Below are 19915 nucleotides of genomic sequence, written 5' to 3' on the forward strand. Positions count from 1 at the left end.
TCCCCTGGTCCTTACCTACCACCCCACCAGCCTCCGGGTCCAACATATTATTCTCCGTAACTTCCGCCACCTCCAAAGGGATCCCACCACTAAGCACATCTTTCCCTCCCCCCCTCTCTCTGCATTCCGCAGGGATCGCTCCCTACACAACTCCCTTGTCCATTTGTCCCTCCCATCCCTCCCCACTGATCTCCCTCCTGGCACTTATCCGTGTAAGCGGAACAAGTGCTACACATGCCCTTACACTTCCTCCCTTACCACCATTCAGGGCCCCAAACAGTCCTTCCAGGTGAGGCATCACTTCACCTGTGAGTCGACTGGGGTGATATACTGCATCCGGTGCTCCCGATGTGGCCCTTTATATATTGGCGAGACCCAACGCAGACTGGGAGACCGCTTTGCTGAACATCTACGCTCTGTCCGCCAGAGAAAGCAGGATCTCCCAGTGGCCACACATTTTAATTCCACATCCCATTCCCATTCTGACATGTCTATCCACGGCCTCCTCTACTGTAAAGATGAAGCCACACTCAGGTTGGAGGAACAACACCTTATATTCCGTCTGGGTAGCCTCCAACCTGATGGCATGAACATCGACTTCTCTAACTTCCGCTAAGGCCCCACCTCCCCCTCGTACCCCATCTGTTACTCATTTTTATGCACACATTCTTTCTCTCACTCTCCTTTTTCTCCCTCTGTCCCTCTGAATATACCTCTTGCCCATCCTCTGGGTCACCCCCCCCCCGTCTTTCTTCCTGGACCTCCTGTCCCATGATCCTCTCGTATCCCCTTTTGCCTATCACCTGTCCAGCTCTCGGCTCTATCCCTCCCCCTCCTGTCTTCTCCTATCATTTTGGATCTCCCCCTCCCCCTCCAACTTTCAAATCCCTTACTCACTCTTCCTTCAGTTAGTCCTGACGAAGGGTCTCGGCCTGAAACGTCGACTGCACCTCTTCCTACAGATGCTGCTTGGCCTGCTGTGTTCACCAGCAACTTTGATGTATGTTGACTGGGAAACTGCTTTGTCGAGCACCTGGGCTCCATCTACAAAAAATGCAATTTCCTGGTGGCATTCCTGTTCCCATTCCGACATGTCCGTCCATGGCCTCCTCTTCTGCCACAATGAGGCTACTCTCAGGTTGGAGGTGCAACACCTTACATTCCGTCTGGGTAGCCTCCAACCTGATGGCATGGACATTGATGTTTCCAACTTTTGGTAATTTCTCCCCTCCCCCTCTTCCCACTTTGGCCTCTTCCCTAATCTCACCCACCTATCACCTTCCCTCCTCCTTCCCTTTCTCCCATGGTCCACTCTCCTCTCCAATCAGATCCCTTCTTCTCCAGCCTTGCCTTTTCCACTTGTCACCCTCAGATTTTTACTTAATTCCCCCTCCCCCAAGTTGGCTTCACTTATCACCTACCAGCTTTCTTTCCCCCCATCTTCTTAGTTTGGCATCTTCCCCCCTCGTTCCAGTCCCAAAGAAGAGGGTTCTGAATCTTTGACTGTTTATTAATTTCCATAGATGCTGTATGACCTGCTGAGTTCCTCCAGGATTTTGCGTGTGTTGCTTTGGATTTCCAGTATCTGCAGAATTTCTCGTGTTTATATCGTTGTGTGTTGCATCCGTAGATATCTGAATATTAAGGAAATCAAGTGCTTTCGGATGCAGTCAGTGGCTGAGTCTCCACTGAAAATTCTGAAGATTCACTACCTTTTTGAACGACAACAGCTCTCTCCATTTCACCCTTAATTCGGAGATGGTTTCTGCATACCGAAATTGGCACCAATTCTCTCTTTCCTTCTCTAATGGGCGGAGCCAACGCTACCTGTGCCGCAGCGCCACCTGCCGTGGCCAACTGGTACCGCAGCAGCGCCACCTGCCGGCCGACCCAGACCGGAAGCCGTTCCGGAGACTTTACGACAACGTGCTGCTTGTTCGGATTTACGGTACATCACGGCATGGCTACCACGGCATGGCTACCACGGCTGTGGCCGCCTCGCCGTCGCTGGCATCTGGAGCTTCGCTTTCCTTCACCGATGCCTGTTCCCTCATCCAGAGCCCACATTCCTGTTTGATGTTGGACACCTGCCGCCGACACCTCGCCCTCTGCCCGCTCTACTTGAATCGCAAGCGGAGCGGCATCGAACGCCAACTCAAAACCGAGCTGTTCCGCTTCTCAGAGAGGTGGGGAGGGGTATAAGGAGTTAGAAAGCGGGGAGAACTGGGTGGTCGGGGGGGGGAGAGGGAAAGGTCGTGGCTGGGGATGAAGGGGTGACGGGGTGAGGGGAAGGGGTAGCTGGGGATGAAGGGGTGACTGGGGGTGAGGGGAAAGGGGTAGCTGGAGGAGGAGGGAAGGGGTGACGGGGTGAGGGGAAAAAGGGTAGCTGAGGATGAAGGGCTGAGGGGAAGGGTAGCTGGGGATGAAGGGGTGATGGGGTGAGGGAAAAGAGGTAGCTGGGGATGAAGGGGTGATGGGGTGAGGGGAAGGGGTAGCTGGGGATGAAGGGGTGAGGGGAAGGGTAGCTGGGGATGAAGGGGTGATGGGGTGAGGGAAAAGAGGTAGCTGGGGATGAAGGGGTGAGGGGAAAGGGGTAGCTGGGGATGAAGGGATGATGGGGTGAGGGGAAAGGGGTAGCTGGGGATGAAGGGGTGAGGGGAAAGGGGTAGCTGAGGATGCAGGGGTGAGGGGAAAGGGGTAGCTGGGGATGAAGGGGTGAGGGGAAGTGTAGCTGGGGATGATGGGGTGATGGTGAGGGGAAGGGGGTAGATGGGGATGAAGGGGTGATGGGGTGAGGGGAAAGGGGTAGGTGGGGGTGATGGGGTGAGGGGAATGGGGTAGTTGGGGGTGATGGGGTGAGGGGAATGGGGTAGTTGGGGGTGATGGGGTGAGGGGAAAGGGGTAGCTGTGGATGAAGGGGTGAGGGGAAGGGTAGCTGGGGATGATGGGATGAGGGGAAAGGGGCAGCTGGGGATGATGGGGTGAGGGGAAAGGGGTAGCTGGGGATGAAGGGGTGAGGGGAAAGGGGTAGTTGGGGTGAGGGGAAAGGGGTAGCTGGGGATGAAGGGGTGAGGGGAAAGGGGCAGCTGGGGATGATGGGGTGAGGGGAAAGGGGTAGCTGGGGATGAAGGGGTGAGGGGAAAGGGGTAGTTGGGGTGAGGGGAAAGGGGTAGCTGGGGATGAAGGGGTGATGGGGTGAGGGGAAAGGGGTAATTGGGGGTGATGGGGTGAGGGGAAAGGGGAAGCTGGGGATAAAGGGGTAGCTGGGGGTGATGGGGTGAGGGGAAAGGGGTAGGTGGGGTGATGGGGTGAGTGAAGGGGTAGTTGGGGTGAGGGGAAAGGGGTAGCTGGGGATGAAGGGGTGAGGGGAAAGGGGTAGTTGGAGGTGATGGGGTGAGGGGAAAGGGGTAACTGGGGATGAAGGGGTGAGGGGAAAGGGGTAGCTGGGGATGAAGGGGTGATGGGATGAGGGGAAAGAGGTAGCTGGGGATGAAGCGGTGAGGGGAAGGGGTAGCTGGGGATGAAGGGGTGAAGGGAAGGGTAGCTGGGGATGATGGGGTGATGGTGAGGGGAAGGGTAGCTGGGGATGAAGGGGTGAGGGGGTGAGGGGAAAGGGGTAGCTGGGGATGAAGGGGTGATGGGGTGAAGTGAAAGGGGTAGCTGGGGATGAAGGGGTGATGGGGTGAGGGGAAAGGGGTAGCTGGGGATGAAGGGGTGAGGGGAAGGGTTGCTGGGGATGATGGAGTGACGTTGAGGGGAAGGGGGTAGCTGGGGATGAAAGGGTGAGGGGAAAGGGTAGCTGGGGATGAAGGGGTGACGGTGAGGGTAAAGGGGTAGCTGGGGATGAAGGGGTGATGGGGTGAGGGGAAAGGGGTAGCTGGGGATGAAGGGGTGAGTGGGTGAGGGGAAAGGTGTAGCTGGGGATGAAGGGGAGAGGGGGTGATGAGAAAGGGGTAGCTGGGGATGAAGGGGTGAGGGGAAAGGGGTAGCTGGGGATGAAGGGGTGACAGGGGAAAGGTAGCTGGGGATGAAGGGGTGATGGGGTGAGGGGAAAGGGGTAGCTGGGGATGAAGGGGTGAGGGGAAGGGTTGCTGGGGATGATGGAGTGACGTTGAGGGGAAGGGGGTAGCTGGGGATGAAAGGGTGAGGGGAAAGTAGTAGCTGGGGATGAAGGGGTGACGGTGAGGGTAAAGGGGTAGCTGGGGATGAAGGGGTGATGGGGTGAGGGGAAAGGGGTAGCTGGGGATGAAGGGGTGAGTGGGTGAGGGGAAAGGTGTAGCTGGGGATGAAGGGGAGAGGGGGTGATGGGAAAGGGGTAGCTGGGGATGAAGGGGTGAGGGGAAAGGGGTAGCTGGGGATGAAGGGGTGATGGTGAGGGGAAAGGGGTAGCTGGGGATGAAGGGGTGACAGGGTGAGGGGAAAGGGGTAGCTGGAGGAGGGGCGAAGGGGTTGTAGGACGATTGGTGGGGGAAGAGTTAGGGGATGTGGAAAGAATCAGTTGTATGGCCCAGAGACGGGCTCTTTTGACAATCATATCCATGCTGAACTGTTTTGCCTTTCTGGGCCATCCCGTTTGCCTTCAATAGAACCATATCCTTCAATGCCTCGCCTATTCAAGTGACTGTCTCAGTACCTCTTAAATATAATTGTATCTGATTCCACTAATTCCTCCGTCAGCAAACTCCAGGTCTCCCCACTTCTTCTGCGGGGGTTAGGGTTGCCTTTACAACTTCTTGTTTTAAAGCTATGCCCTTTTGTTTTTGACACCCTTGCCATGGGGAAAAAACTGACTACCTATGCCACTCGTTTTTTTTTGCCTGTTTCTATCAGGACATCCCTTGGCCTCCTTTGCTCCAGGAAAAATAAAAGCACACTTTGTCCAACCTTTCACTGGAATTAAAATCCTCAATCCAGGCAATATCCTGGTGAATCTTGAAAAGAATGAATTGGGATAGGGAGAGTGAACTCGGATGAGGATAGGGTGACAGGATATTGGGGTCACGGTGTGACATGGAGTTGATGATCCGGTTGATCAGGTGGGGACAGGAATCAGGGATGCAGATTGAGATGTTTATTGATAGTATGAATGGGGTGAGGCCAGAGCACAGGTATAGTTGGCAACACCTAGGTACAGCACCTGTATCTGGGGCTTGCAGGGTTGGGATCTGTGGAGTTGGGTGGCCATGTGAATGCATGGCCAGGTGCAAATGTTGATGTGAGGATCTGGGATTTGAAGTTGGCATGCTGGAGTTTTGGTAATCTGAGTGTGGGGCTATAGTTTGGGGTTCATCAGAACAAGAAATAGGAGCAGGAGTAGGCCCTGTCCCATTGAGCTTGCTCCGCCATTCAGTAAGATCATGGCTGATCTGGCCCTGGACTCATCTCAACCTACCTGACTTTTCTCCATAACCTTTAATTCCCCTACTATGCAAAAATCTGTCCAACCTTGTCTTAGATATGTTTAACTGTGGTAGCCTCCACTGCTTCAATTGCAGAGAATTCCGCAGACTCACCGCTCTCTGGGAAAAGCAGTTCCTCCTCTTCTCCGTCCTAAATCTACTCCCCTGAATCCTGAGGCTATGTCACCTCGTTCTAGTCTCACCTATCAGTGGAAACTACTTTCCTGCCTTTTATCTTACCTATCCCTTTCATATGTTTCTATAAAATCTCCTCTCATTCTTCTGAATACCAGCAAGTGCCATCAATCTCTCAATCTCTCTGACAATGGCAAACTGGAGAAGGTGCCGAAGAGATTTATGGGGGTGCTGCGTGGAGTTACAGGAAGAGACTTGTCAAAGGGGTAACATTTTAAAACAAGAGAGGGCAGTGAGAAGAAGAGGCCGAAGGTGACTCAATCTCTGCTCATAGCCTAACCCCATCATCTCTGAAATCAACCTGTCAACCTCCTCTGCACCGCCTCTGTTCTCTGATTATTGTTATGGAGTCAAAGAGTAACATCGTACGGAAACAGACCCTTCAGCACAACTGGTCCACTCTGACCACAGCTAGCTCCAGTTGCCTGTGTTTGGACCATAACTCTCGAAGCCCTTCCCTTCTATGTCCCTATCCAAATGTCTCTTAAATGTTATGGTTATTCCCACTTTGACCTCCTCTTCTCACTGCCCTCTGTTTTTCTTAAATATTACCCCTCAGACAAATCTCTTGCTATAACTTAGAACGTCAAGTCCACGCAGCATCCCCATAAATCTCTTTTGCATCTACTCCAGTTTGCCGCTGTCTTTCCTATAAGCATGAACAAAGCAGTACAGGTTTCCCCCGCCATCGGTAGGTAGAGCATTCCTATGAAACGGTTCATAAGCTGAAATGTCGTAAAGCGAAGAAGCAATTACCATTTATTTATATGGTAAAATTTTGTGAGCGTTCGCAGACCCAAAAATAACCTACCAAATCATGCTAAGTAACACATAAAACCTAAAATAACAGTAACATATAGTAAAAGCAGGAATGATATGATAAATACACAGCCTATATAAAGTAGAAATACTTCTCTACAACAATTGCCTGCACAGATCTCCGTAGCGAAAATCTCACGCAAGCGCTCTCGGCAGAAAATCTCTCACAAGCTTCTGATCTGGGCCGACAGTTACGTGCTAGGCGGCACCTTATTAATTAGCATGTTTATTTCGGCTTTTTTCTTAAAGATGTGCCGAGTGCCTCCCGGCTACCGCTGCGTTCTTCGCGAATCGGTACAGTATCTGTCCGGGGCCCGGGTGGTGGGACACAGGGGTGTCATCTCATCGTCAATCAGGGCAGGCAGCTCATCTTCTCCTATGACTGCCCGCCTCGATGTCGAAGTTCGAGGTTCGTTGTCTGCTGTGACTGATGTGGAAGGCTTGCTTGACTGTTGAGCCTCGCGCATTTTTCTATCATACAGTTGTTTGTAAGCACTCAAACCTTTCTGCAAATATCCCCTAAACCTACATACCCTTTCAAAATTAAAGTCGTACTTTATCATTGCAGCGAAAATCTCACGCAGTTACTTCACTTTCTGCATTTGGTTTCGATTGTTATCCTTTCCTCTTTCAATTGCATCAGCTCTTCATGTAACACCCTTACTCTTTCAGGCTTTTCCGACACCTTAGAACTCCTCTTGCTAATGGCTGCTCAATGCAACGTGTTTCAGCAATGCCGTTCCGAATACGGGGCGCGCGCTGCCTTTTTTCGCGTGCTGATTTTTTATTGCGTGCTGCCTTTCTTCATAACAGTGAAAACACCTTCTGAAAGCGAAAGCAGGGTACTAATGTAGGTCTTTCGTAACAGTGAGGTTTCGTAAAGGGAATGTTCGAAAAGCAGGGGACACCTGTACATTACTCTAAGTGTGTTTTATATAACTGTAGCCTAATGCCCTTACTACTAAACCTGATGGCCTGAGTGAGGAAGGTCAGCATGCTAAATGACTTCTTCGCCACCCAGTCACCTTAACAGGCTGCTTTCCCGGGTCCCTATCATTAGTGTCCTGCCATTATAGGTCCGACACTGTTTGTGGCATCCTGTGGATATGCCATCTGTTGCATTCTTTGCTTTACCAAATAGACTCCAGTTTGGAAGCTCTGCATTGATAATGGTGTTTGAGGGCTTTTTGAGATCACTAAGTGGAGGTTCATTGCTCTGTACCTTAATCAGCTGTTGTTTTTCCACTTCATTGCATTTATTCAAATATGGACCTGTCTCAGATAATTGTAGGTGAAAAATACAGACACAAAATTGCCAAATGATGCAATACATACTAAAATTGGTACATAGTGTTAATTAGAAGGCAGGACCATTGTCTTGGGCTAAAGTCCCATGCATTTGTGCAATTTCTGATCTTTTCTGAACCTTGAATAACCATAGAAGAATACGACACAAGAACAGGCCCTTCGACCTACAATGCTGTGCCGAAACGATTAAAAAAAAAGTAAATCAAAAACCCCAAATTCAAATGCCTCCTATCTACACAATCCCTCCATCTTTCTCATATTTATGTGCCCAATAGAACATAGAACAACTGCAAGCAGAGAAAAATAAAATTAATTGATGGCATGATTTTATTATTCATAGCTCTGATTAACTGGTGATTAGCTCTGGCTTCGTAGATGAGGATGTGCACAGTGCCAAACTATTCCATATCAGGTTAACTGCACATAGCAGAAAACATCAGAGGTACATGTACTCCTGCTTGAGAGGGGAGTCAATTCTGCTAAATAAAGCCAATTTACAGGTTTTACAGATTCATCTGCAGTGGCTCTTCCTCATCCTGCAAAGAGAGCATGTGCTGCACTTGCCTGGGAATCAGGACTGCCCTCTTGGGAGGGAAAAAACATGTTTTATTTTGGGGGGGTGGAGAGAAGAAGTTGCAATGGTGACAACATCATGACCTGTGGTTACTTCCACAGATCCCACCAGTGCTGTTCCCTTGTCCCGGAAGATATATTTGATGACCCAGCTAAAACTGGTGAAACTCATACTGGGTAAGCTGAGGGCAAGCTTAAACTGAGACTGTGATTTTCTATTTTAATTTTTTCAAGTTCAGGCTGGTTGAGCATTATCATTGGAGAAAAAAATGGTTTCTAGTTTAAGGTGCTGCATCTTCACTTTAACTTTTATGTTTTACTATAATAGGCATGTAAAATGCTTCCAGCAGCATCTCCTTTAGATCTTTTTGTACAATAAGGTGCTGCTTGTTCAGCTTGAAACAGTTTTTATTCAGTCATCTTTTTGGAACATCTGAATACTTGCTGTTGTTTATTAAGATCTTCCTAGCAAATTACATGGGAATAATTTTGTAACCTCCAGCACTTTCTTTTAGTCTGCAGGGTGTCCCAGTTGCATACAACAAGATCAGATTAATTGGTGAGTTAGGTGACATCTTTGATGACCAAGGATATATACATGTCAACATTGAAGCTGATTTTGTTATCTTCAGGCCCAACATTGGACAAAAGCTGGTGGTAAGTTCTAGTGTATTGAGAAAAGCTTTAGAAGGAAAAAATGTAGAGAAGAATATTTAAAAACGGTGTGGATAAAAGAATGTTAGAAATGGACAAATGTGTAGGTCTTGAGAAAGTAGATGTTAAGAACAGAGTGGAAAATTAGTTAATGCTGAAGAAGTCACGAGGATATGGTAGGAGGTGATAGCAATGGGAATAAGGTTTTAGCTACTGAAAGGCTGTAGCTGGCATTGTTATGGTACAAATAGGTTTATGTCACTGGATGCCCAGCCTGGAGTTGAAAACAATGTGAGTATTGTGAATATTCTTGTTTTATCTGAGAGATTCGGTGGGGAACAGAGTGGAATTGGTGGCAATGGTATGGAGTTTGCAGTAGGGTCCAAGGGAAGTTTCTTAAGTGGAAATTGAAATTAATCTGCAATTGAATTTTGATGAAGTTTGTCAATGCGAATGCACTTGTCTTGGAATAGTCTGAAGCAAAACAAAAAAAAATGATAAATTGCTGTGCGATCAGGGAAACCACCCCTTTTCACCAGATAGGCTAGACCAGTGTCAAACTTAATGTTTCAGAAGCTGCTTAAAGTCACACACTACTTCACTTATCCCTGTATAATGGGGTTTGCAGTACATTAATCTGACTTTTGAATTTCAAGATAAGGTATTGTAGTTGTCATCTGTAAACTTTTAACATCCACAGCAACAAAGGATTAATTGTCCATCAAACTTTTGCAGGGCACGGTGAATAAAATTGCTCCAAGTCATATTGGCTGCCTGGTGCATGGGTGTTTTAATGCTTCCATTCCCAAGCCACATCATGCAAATGGAGTCTGGCCAGGCTTTGAAGTAACAGTAGGAGATACTCTGGAGTTTGAAGTTGTGCAACTGGATGCTGATGCTGCTGGCGTACTGTGCATTCGAGGGCGGTTGGATAAAAGGTAACTGCCTGGAAAAATGGGCAAATGACAATTCTGTACTAATAGATTTAAATTTTGACTTGAGTTTCAATCCAAATCAGGATCTTTTAACTTGGGTTAATCACTGAGTTTGAAAGTTCTTTGCATGACAAGTTAGTTGGCTTATTTTTCTTTTCAGTGATAATTATATAATATGGAAACAAGTCCTTCAGTTAAACGTCCATGCCAACTAGCCTTTTGAGCTGGTCCCATTTGCTTACTTTGGTTGTATCCTTCTAAATCTTTCCTATCCATGAATCTTTCCAGATGACTTTTAAACATTATAATTGTACACATCTACCACTTCCTTTGACAGCTTATTCCATCTACTGACCACCTACCATGTGAGGAAAAACCTATGTCCCTCTTGTGTTCAATGAATATCCTCTAGTTTTAGACTCCCCTATCCATCCTCCTTATGTGCCCCTCATAATGTTATAAACCTCTATCATCATCTCTCAGCCTCCAAGCAGGGGAAAAAGTCCCAGCCTATCTAGTCTTTCTTCAAGTCCTGTAGTTCCAGCAACACTTTTGTGAACCTTTTCTGTACCCTCTAGATAAACCACATGCAGAATTGCTCACACTGTTCTGTGTTGTTTCTCACTGAAGTCTTGTACAGCTGTAACATGCTGTCCCCACTCTTGCATTCAGTCCCCGTCTGATAAAGGCAAGTACTTGTGCCTTGTGCCGCCTTCACCACCTGACTGAGTGAGTTGCCTCTTTCAAGTAACTATGTATGTGTTGTCTCTGTTCAACAGCAGACCCAACCATTTACAGTGTACGTCTGTCCTCATCTAACTTCCCAAAATCCAGAATTTTGCACTTGCCCAAATTAAATTCCATCCACTGTTCCTTGGCCCAATTTCTCATTGACTTAGATCCTTAGACAATCTTACTGTCCACTACACCACCAATTTTGATGTCATCCACAACTCATGCCATTTACATTCTTATTCAAATTGTTAATGTATTTGACAAACAACAGAGCACCTGGCAATCTGAATAATGAGCTTCCATTACCCCTCTCTGACTGCTAATATCAAGGCAATTCAGTCTCCAATGGGCTAACTTGCCCTATATCCTTTCCAGGCAGCTTACCATGTGGGACCTTGTTAACACTATGTAGGAAACGTCTACAGCTCTTCCGACATCAATCTTCTTGGCCACCACGTTCTTTAAAAAAAACTGCTGACTATCTCTAATCAGTCCTTGCCTTTTTAAATGCTGGTAGGTCCTGTACCTCAGAATCTCTTCCAGTAACTTCCCACCAGTGAAGTTAGGCTCACCAGATGTTGATCCCTGGGTTGTCCTTCCACCCTTCAGTGAATAAAGGCACAACATTAATCTTCCTCTAGTCTTCCAGTACCTCACCCATGGCTATTGAAGACACAGCTGTCTATGCTGGAGGCCCCGCAGTTTTTTTCCCCCTATCTTTCCACAATACATTAGGATAATGGGCAGGCCCCAAGGATTTGTACACCTTAATATTCTTTATCACTACCAGTACCTGAGAGTAGACTGATTGGATGATAATTAGCCAGATTAATTTTGCTTTCTTTGTAGATAGGATGTACCTCGGCGTTTTTCCCATGTTGTTGGGTAAATGTTAGCGTCGTGACTGTTTTGGAACAGCATGGTTGAGATACAGTTAGTTCTGGAGTGCAGCTAGGCACACTACAAATGAAAAAGGAGGTCGGTTGTCTCTGAATAAATACTCGGTTAGGTTCACCTTCTCTCTTAAGTTCTGAATAAATGTTTGGTGATATTTTGAGTACATATATTTAGTGGTTAGTTTGGTTGCACAGGTAAGTGCAGCAGTCATGTAGAATTAATTGGGGGTGTCACGGTAGCGTAGCAGTTTGTGCGACGCTGTTACAGCTTGGAGTTCAATTCCAGTGTCGTCTAAGAAAGTTTGTACGTTCTTCCCAGGTGCTGTGGTTTCCTCCCACAGTTCACATACCCACTGCTTTAGTAGGTAAATTTGGTAATTGTAAATTGTCCTGTGATTAGGCTAGGGTTAAATAGGCAGGGTGCTAGGTGGTACTGCTCGTCGGGGCCCCAAGGGCTGGTTCCATGCTGTATCAAATAGCTTTTCTGCTCACTGAGATTGTGATTATAAAAACATTTAGGATACACTCTATTATCCAAAGTAATAAAGATGCGATGAGTAATACATATTACACTTATGTATTACTGTGTTATGAGCTGCATATTACACTTGTTAATGACTGATGAGAACCGATAACCAGAATTCAGTGGCGTAGTAGTTTTGGTGTAAAACTGATCTTTAGGAAAAGACAAATTCAGATCCCACCATGAATATTTGAGGAATTTAATTCCACGTTAGAAAAACAAATTAAATGTAAATATTGATCATTAAAAATTGATCCATACTTTTGCTAAAAAAAAAACTCAGCTGGTTCTTTAAATCCAAATGCATTGAAGCTTAACCACCCTGAAATAATGCTGAACTATTGTCTGGAGCTTCAAGAGCAGCTCTGTCCCACCACTTTCTCAGCTGAATGCTAACAAACAGGATCCAACATTCGGAATGGATTCAATCTTACTCTTTTGAATTTGTTGGTGCCTCCCTTGGTTACCAGTTTAACCATATGGATATCATTACTGCTGATGGAAAGAATTAGGCATAAATTCAGACTATCGAACATCTGCGGCAGTGAATCGAGTGCTAGTTATGGAACACAGGCCATAAGACTTCAAAAACTTGGATGAGTGTTCATATTGTCATATAACTGACTTGTGATCAAAAACTTAAAAATGTTAGTCTCTGTCTATTTAATTTATACTTAAGTGATTTGTTGTTTTAAATCCTAGTGTGCAGGCACCATATGGTGCAGATTTTGAAGAACTGCGGGAAGAGGACTGTGTTGAACAAGATGGTGGTAAAGCTGGGAAGAAAAAGAAGAAAAAGAAAAAATGGAAGGATGAAGAATGTGAAGAGATAGCTAAGCAGACTGTGAGCTGCACAGAGTTGGATAGGAGTCCTACCAAACATGAAATGGAAAATGTTGAAGAGATTTTAGGCAGTAAATCCAAAAAGAGAAAGCGAAGGACTGAGGAACCAAATACAGACACAGAAATCCATGAAGGAGATGCCAGTGATTGCCATAAATATAGCAAACCAATTAAAAAGAAAAGAAAATTTTCTGAGAGTGAATCAGATACCACCAATTGTGTACAAGAACTAAAACGCAAAAAGAGAAGAAAACATGATTAGGAAAACTAATAGCTATAAAATGCTGCAGAGATGCTTCCCACCTTAATGAAAATGTCGGAAGGAAGGTGATTTTATTCTGAAGAAAAAGGAGTTTTGGTTGAACACTGTTTATATAGTCATTTCACATAATTTGCAACTTTTTATTTGATTTGCAGTTGCATATTTACCTTTCTAGCATATTTGTCAACATTTGCAAGGGCTTATATCACTTGATTATTACATCTGCTTGCTATTACAAAAGCTAACTGCTGTGATTCTGAAATGAGACAATGCTGGAAATATTTTCTGCAGCATCTGCAGAGAAATGTGATTTAATCCTTTAACAGTGATCTTGCATCAAATTTGGTTTCACGATTTCAAACAAGTGAAACCCAATTTATTTATAAATTTATTGGAACTATGCCTTGTTGGTAATTGAATAAATCTGCATATTTTCATGCAGATCAGTGACATTCGTTCATAATAAAAACAAAGATTGCTGTAAGCAATTGGCAGGTCAGGCAGCATCTAGGGAACATCAGTTCTGATTGATTCTTTGACCTTAAAGATGTTAACTCTGTTTCTCTACACAGATGCTGTCTAATTCTGTCACTTTTTATTTCAGATTTGCAGCAGTTATTTGATTTTCATTGATCGTTAAACTGTTCACTTGTACAAGGTAAAAATGCTGTGCTGAAACAAATTGATTGTCCTATGTAATATTTTTACTGCAGTAATTTTTTCTCTTACAAATAAACACTTAGTTTTGACTGCCAGTTTAAAGTCAAGTATTAAGAAAACAATATATTAGTTTGCAACTGGAGTGAAGTTCGAAAAGTACCTCATTGTAGCCTTAAATTATCTCTATGATCTGTAAAACAAGTAATTTATCATCCATATTTTACAGCTTCCCCTTTAAAAATGATTTGAAGTTTGTTGACGTATCATCCAATAGTTTTGACCATTCTGAGCCTACTACATGTTATTGCAAATAATATTTAATTAATCTGTTTAATTATTCTGTTTTTCTCCAGCATCTCAATATTCCAGGAAAATCTTTTTAACCTTTGTCTTTGCAGTGAGCAAAGGAATCATCATTACACCTCTAATCACTTTTACGTGAGAATTCTTTCTCTCCTCTATTTTTAAAGTCCTTTTAAACACTTGGTTGAAATTATGTGTTGTTATTTGCTCTATTTATATATGCTCTTTCATGTTCGGTGAAATCATTGAGTTATGTATATTGTGGCCTGTCCTCATTTGCTGTTGATTGCATCCATATGTACTGAGATTTTAAGACAAGACTGAAACAGAACTTGCAGCAATGTTGCTCATAGTTGAATACATTGGACTGAATATATTGAATACAGGGAATGGAGGAATATGGATAAGCAAATTTGTTTAGATTAATTTCATACCTGATTGGCGCAGACATCATGGCTGAAAGGCCTATTCCTGTACTGTTCTATATTCTATGTCGTTAATTGTGGGGAAAAATTACAGCAATTGAAATGACCAATGCAAGAGTGAATTAAAGATTCAAGATTGTTCAATGTCATTTCCAGTATACAAGTGTAAAGGAGAATACGTCATTATTACTCAGATCCATTGCAGGACAACAAAAAAAATTAAGATTTAAAATAACACCATAATAAAAGCACAATAAATATAAATGCATGAGATGACTTATATACATTAACAGTAAGTCCATTAAGTGATGCTGTTTTGCTGAGACTCATAATTACCACTAAGCTATTATGCACAGAATCACTTTATTTTTCAGAGCTGTATACATGACACAAGTAACTAACTAAATCCCGGGTTTTTTTTTAACATGACTGGGATTTTTTTTCTCAAGTGTTCAGAGTAGGTGACCTGGTTGAGTTAAATATTTAAGATTAATGAAAATCAAAACTGAAACTGCTCTGCCTACTGAGTGCAGGATTTTGGGCTTTTATTTCAGTGGAATGTTGTTGCCTTAGACTATGGCAATTATTCTATAGTGCTTAATGAAATTAGGCAAGATCTGTGAGGAACTGACAATCAGGTGGTTGCCAACAGACAGAATGGAGACAAATATGATACCCATAACTTGAGGAGTGTCAGTATCAGTAAGTATATATTAGTAACAAGATCCTTTACTTGAATCCACTGTAAAGTAATGGAAAATTGAAAAGCAATTGGAATCTTTTGAGGTTTGTATGTAGATGGAGAGCAGGGAAACACGGAATGAGAAATACAAAAGAAGGTGATTTGCATTGAGTACGAAGCCAAGTCAGATTTATTGTAGTACATAAACCCATGATCCTTAAATTGTTGAAACAATATATAAAGCTTTTAACCATGAGCACAGATTGAATTCTGAGTGGTTAAAAAAATTATATTGCTTTCTGTTACAGTACTCATTATCAATTTCCGAAATATCTGCTAATCCATTAAATCTCAACTTTCGGATGTAGATGCAGTCCTCAAACTTTGGTTCCAATATTTGCAATATTTTGTTCTTTTTATCCTGGGAAGTTTGAAACATTAGGGAAGGGTGTTTTATGGGTCCAGAAATGCTTACCAGGAGCAATTATAACGGAATGTCTCTTGGGATAAGATTGGGGGCAGTGGGGTGGAAGGAGTTCCAATAAGTGATAACTGGTTTACATAATCTACAACTTTAAATTATGGAAGTTTGGACGAAAGTTGTAATAGCAGCTCTCTATATGACGACAATATTTCTATCAATAGTTTAGCTCTGCTCTGTTGGTGGTCTTATTGTTGGCTGCAATAATTTTGGGAGGTAAGTCTTCTGCCTGAGATGTATTTCCCCTCTACAGATCAGCAACTGCTAATGGTGATTGTGTAGTACCTTTTATGAGAGAGAGGTAGGTGTATCAGTGAAATGTGCATGACATTTGATATGCTAGTAATGATTTTAAAAAAATGGATGAGGAGGGCTAAAGCATAATGTTTGGAGGCAAGTGATTAATTAGGGTGTGATTTACAAAATTGGGTTTTCTGTTGAACATGCAGTCGCAGTTGCTCCAGCTGTACATAGTCAATGGGTAAATAAGGAGGCAACTTAGAGTCAGCATCAGACAAACTGACAGGCTAGTTACACATCATGATTCTCCTATCCATATGATATGGTGTTTGAACCAACGATTTTGCAGTGCCTAAGGAGCTACTTAAGGTAACGGCTTGTGGTGAATTTATTAAGCCTCCTGCACCCTTTCTATCCAGCATTGATTCTTTCGTTCAACACACAGAATGCTGGAGGAACTCAGCAGGCCAGGCAGCATCTATGGAAAAAAGTACAGTCGACATTTCGGGCCGAAACGCTGAGTTCTTCCAGCATTTTGTGTGTGTTACTGGAATTTACAGCATCTGCAGATTTTCTCTTGTTTGTGATTTGTTCTTTTGTTCCTGGATTTTCTGTGAGACACTGTCCGTGGTGTCCCTGACACCAGAAGAATCAGTTCATCTCCCTTTGGGATGTGGACCAGGAGTTTGAGATCGAGCTAGAGGTTCTCCTTGTCTCATCTGAAGCTTCCAGGTTTAGGATGGATGCTTTGAGCTTCAGTCCTAGGGTGAACCAAAAGGACATGAACACATTTTTTAGGAGGAGATGCTGAACTTGCTCCTCCATCATGGTGGGGCTCACTCTGAAAAGTTAACACTCTGCTTCCTTCCTCCAGAATTTTAATGTTCAAAGTAAATTTACTGTTAATATATATGTTACAACATACATTGAGATTTATTTTCTTGCAGGCATTTGGAGATGACTGGAGATAGGTGTCTGCTGTACAGATATTAATGCTCACACATAAGCACACAACAAGGTAACATGGGAATTTAGAATTGAAATACTGTAGATATTAAAGTAATTTTTACTTTTTGCCACATGGTGGAGCAATAGTTCAGAAAGAAGATGCACCAGCATTAACTTGCGCTCAGTCACTGCCTTTCTCTCGTAGGCTACTGATCATGCATTTGGACAAGTGAGAATTTGGATTTAATGATGATCCCCAACTTATAACTTACTGGTGATGAAACCTGTGGAGCTGGAGAAACATTTATTTCTGCTATTGAATATGATCTTAAATGGTTTGAAATATATATTGCAAAATTATAGAAAGTGGATTTCTAACACCCATTTCAAGCCACAAAACAGCAGCTAGACATGTAGTCGTTGTACTTTGTGTTTTTTTTTTGGCGGGGGGGGGCTTGGAAGTAGCCTAGACAGTGATTGTATCACTAAATAAGTAATTTGATGTTCCTTAATGTTACATAGAGTAAGACACACCAAGACTAATGAACTCAACTACAAATTTCTGATTTGGGGTGCTGTTTTTTATGTTTCTGGTACAGAAGACTTCACTTCTGGTCCTGGTGAAGATCTTGGGCCTGAAACATTAACCTTATCTCTTCCCCACAGATGCTGCCTGACCCACCAAGGCTTTTCTGCATTTCCTGCTTTTATTTCACACTAAATGCTTACAAGAACCCACATAATTACATGTAATTATTGTCAAAGTGGTACCAGCCAATAGAACGTATGACAAACTATAGCCAAAAACAGATAAATAACCTGGTAAAGTGGATCATTATTGTTACCTGAACTGAGGTACAATGAAAGAGTTGTTTTGCATTCTGCCCATTTAGATCATTTCATTACAACTATGCATTGAGGTAGTACAAATTGCAGGATAAAGTTGTAGAAAAAGTGCAGTGTAGGTAGATAATAAGGTACAAGACCATTGCAAGGCAGGCTGAGAAGACAATCCAACTCGTAATACTAATGGAACCATTCAATTGTCTTAAGAAAGCAGGATAGAAGCTGTCCTTCCTCCTGGAAATATGTGCTTTCAGACTTCTGATTCTAATGCCCAATGGGAGGGCAAAGAAGTGAGAATGTCTGAGGTGGGAGGGATCTTTGATTGGTTTGGCTGTGTTACCAAGGCTGGCAGTCTACTACCTGTTGGGAAATTCTTGGTTGATTGAATTATAATTCGATTGCAATGGTAGTGTGGTTAGTGTGATGCTATCACAGCTCAAAGCATTCCGGAGTTTGGAATTCAATTCTGGCACTATTATGTAAGGAGTCTCTGTGGAATGTGTGGGTTTTCCCTAAGTGCTGCAGTTTCCTCCCACAGTCCAAAGATGTAATGGCTATAATAGTTGGGTGTTGTAAATTTCCTTGATTGGGTTAGATTTAATCGGGGTTGTGGAGTTGCTGGGATGGTGTGACTCGAAGGTCCAAAGGGCCTCATCTGTGTAGTATTGCTAAATAAATAATTGGTTATGAGGTTCTGGAAGATTGAAGAAAGGGAAATGGAAGACAGGTGATCAGGGGTTGGGATAGAATTATCAGGACGTTAGGGTCCAGGAAGATCAGTGATCAATGGGAATTCAGGAACCATTATTGGGCTTTGGGGAGATGGAAAGGGGAATCAGAAAAGGGGGTGTTGGAGAGGTGGGCAGTGATCACAGTGGATGTTCAGTGATGGACCTGGAATGATCTGGAAAATCTTCGGTGTGGTGGGTGGAGAGTTGGAAAAATGTTAAGACTGTTGGGATTAGCAGAACGTACACCTTTTTGCTGTAACTGGGAAGAACTGTTTCTTGCTGCATCCAACCTTTATTGTTTCCTTTTACCTGATTGATTTGCCAAGGCCTGGAAAGTCTGCAATAGCACAGTTAAAAACAGAAATACCATTAAAGATAATCCCTTTCCCTCCTTAACGGATTTCGACCAGAAACTCAACTCTTGAAGTTACCCATCCCCCTTCCACATCTGTCAGAGCAAGGAGTGGATGGGCATTTCATATTTTTAATATTTTCACTTCTTACCCATCATTAATCAAGCCAACACACACAAAATGCTGGAGGAACTAAGCAGGGTCGAAACCCTTTGGCAGGACATTAATCAAACTATTTCTTTGGTTCAAACTACCTTCCCCCTGTTTGCTCCTCCACCACCAGCCCCCAACCAGCCTGTAGCAAAGATTACTGTGTATTGAAGATTGCATGCCATCAGGAAGGTTTGAGATAGTCTTATTTCCAAAGACAACTACACGTCCTTTGAATATGCAACTCTGCAAAGTGTAAAACAGCACCATTCTGCTTGTTATTGCAACTTTAATTGTAAGGATTACATTTGAACTTAAGATCAATTTGATCGTGTAGTTATCTGCAGGGCAGAGGGATAACCGGCCCTAAGAAGAGCCGGTGGAACAGTGGGGAGTATTTGTTGGGGTTGTGGTGAGAGGTGGGACATCTGCAAATCAAAGATGCTTTCTGCTCTATACATCATGGACAGAATGTTTAAATGAGATGAATCATATTGGCTTGTAAAATTTGTGAATTACAATTGACTGTGCAGTTAGTTTATATTGTATGAAACAACACTCCAAGCTCAGCAAATGTTCCGAAGTTATTTAAGCTAAAATCTCACAAATGGGGATAGCAGCCAAAGCTCTATTAAATTATTGTTTTATAATCTTTTCCACTATGAGTCTTATTCCTTAGAGTTGATGTAATTAATTGGAGGATGCACCATGGATTTGAACTCTTTCTTGTGCAAGGAATTCATCTGTAAAATCTCACAAACATGTATGTATATGATTTTATGATAACTTTCAACCTACTCGGGCTTAGTTTCTAGCTTAAAAGACTGTGGGATTTCACATTAAGTTCAGGACCTTTTGTCTTCCAATAAGAATATTTCTTCTTGACCAGCATATAAGCAAATGTCTGTGGCTAAACTACAGGTCATGTTCCACTGAATTCAAGATTCCAGATTA

The 19915-nt window shown here is 43.5% G+C and overlaps 1 protein-coding gene across 1 annotated transcript; it reads left to right on the top strand.

The window, feature by feature from the left end:
- Positions 1 to 1758: 1758 nt before the first annotated feature.
- Positions 1759 to 19572, top strand: polr1f (RNA polymerase I subunit F). The gene is made up of 5 exons (XM_063042485.1): positions 1759 to 2186; positions 8397 to 8471; positions 8810 to 8951; positions 9684 to 9886; positions 12740 to 19572. Exons 1-5 carry the CDS (start codon positions 1759 to 1761, stop codon positions 13140 to 13142), a joined length of 1251 nt encoding a protein of 416 aa, XP_062898555.1. The 3' UTR covers positions 13143 to 19572.
- The last annotated feature ends 343 nt before the right edge of the window (positions 19573 to 19915 follow it).

Source organism: Mobula hypostoma, chromosome 3 (genome assembly GCF_963921235.1).
Source record: "Mobula hypostoma chromosome 3, sMobHyp1.1, whole genome shotgun sequence".
Classification (NCBI taxonomy): domain Eukaryota; kingdom Metazoa; phylum Chordata; class Chondrichthyes; order Myliobatiformes; family Myliobatidae; genus Mobula; species Mobula hypostoma.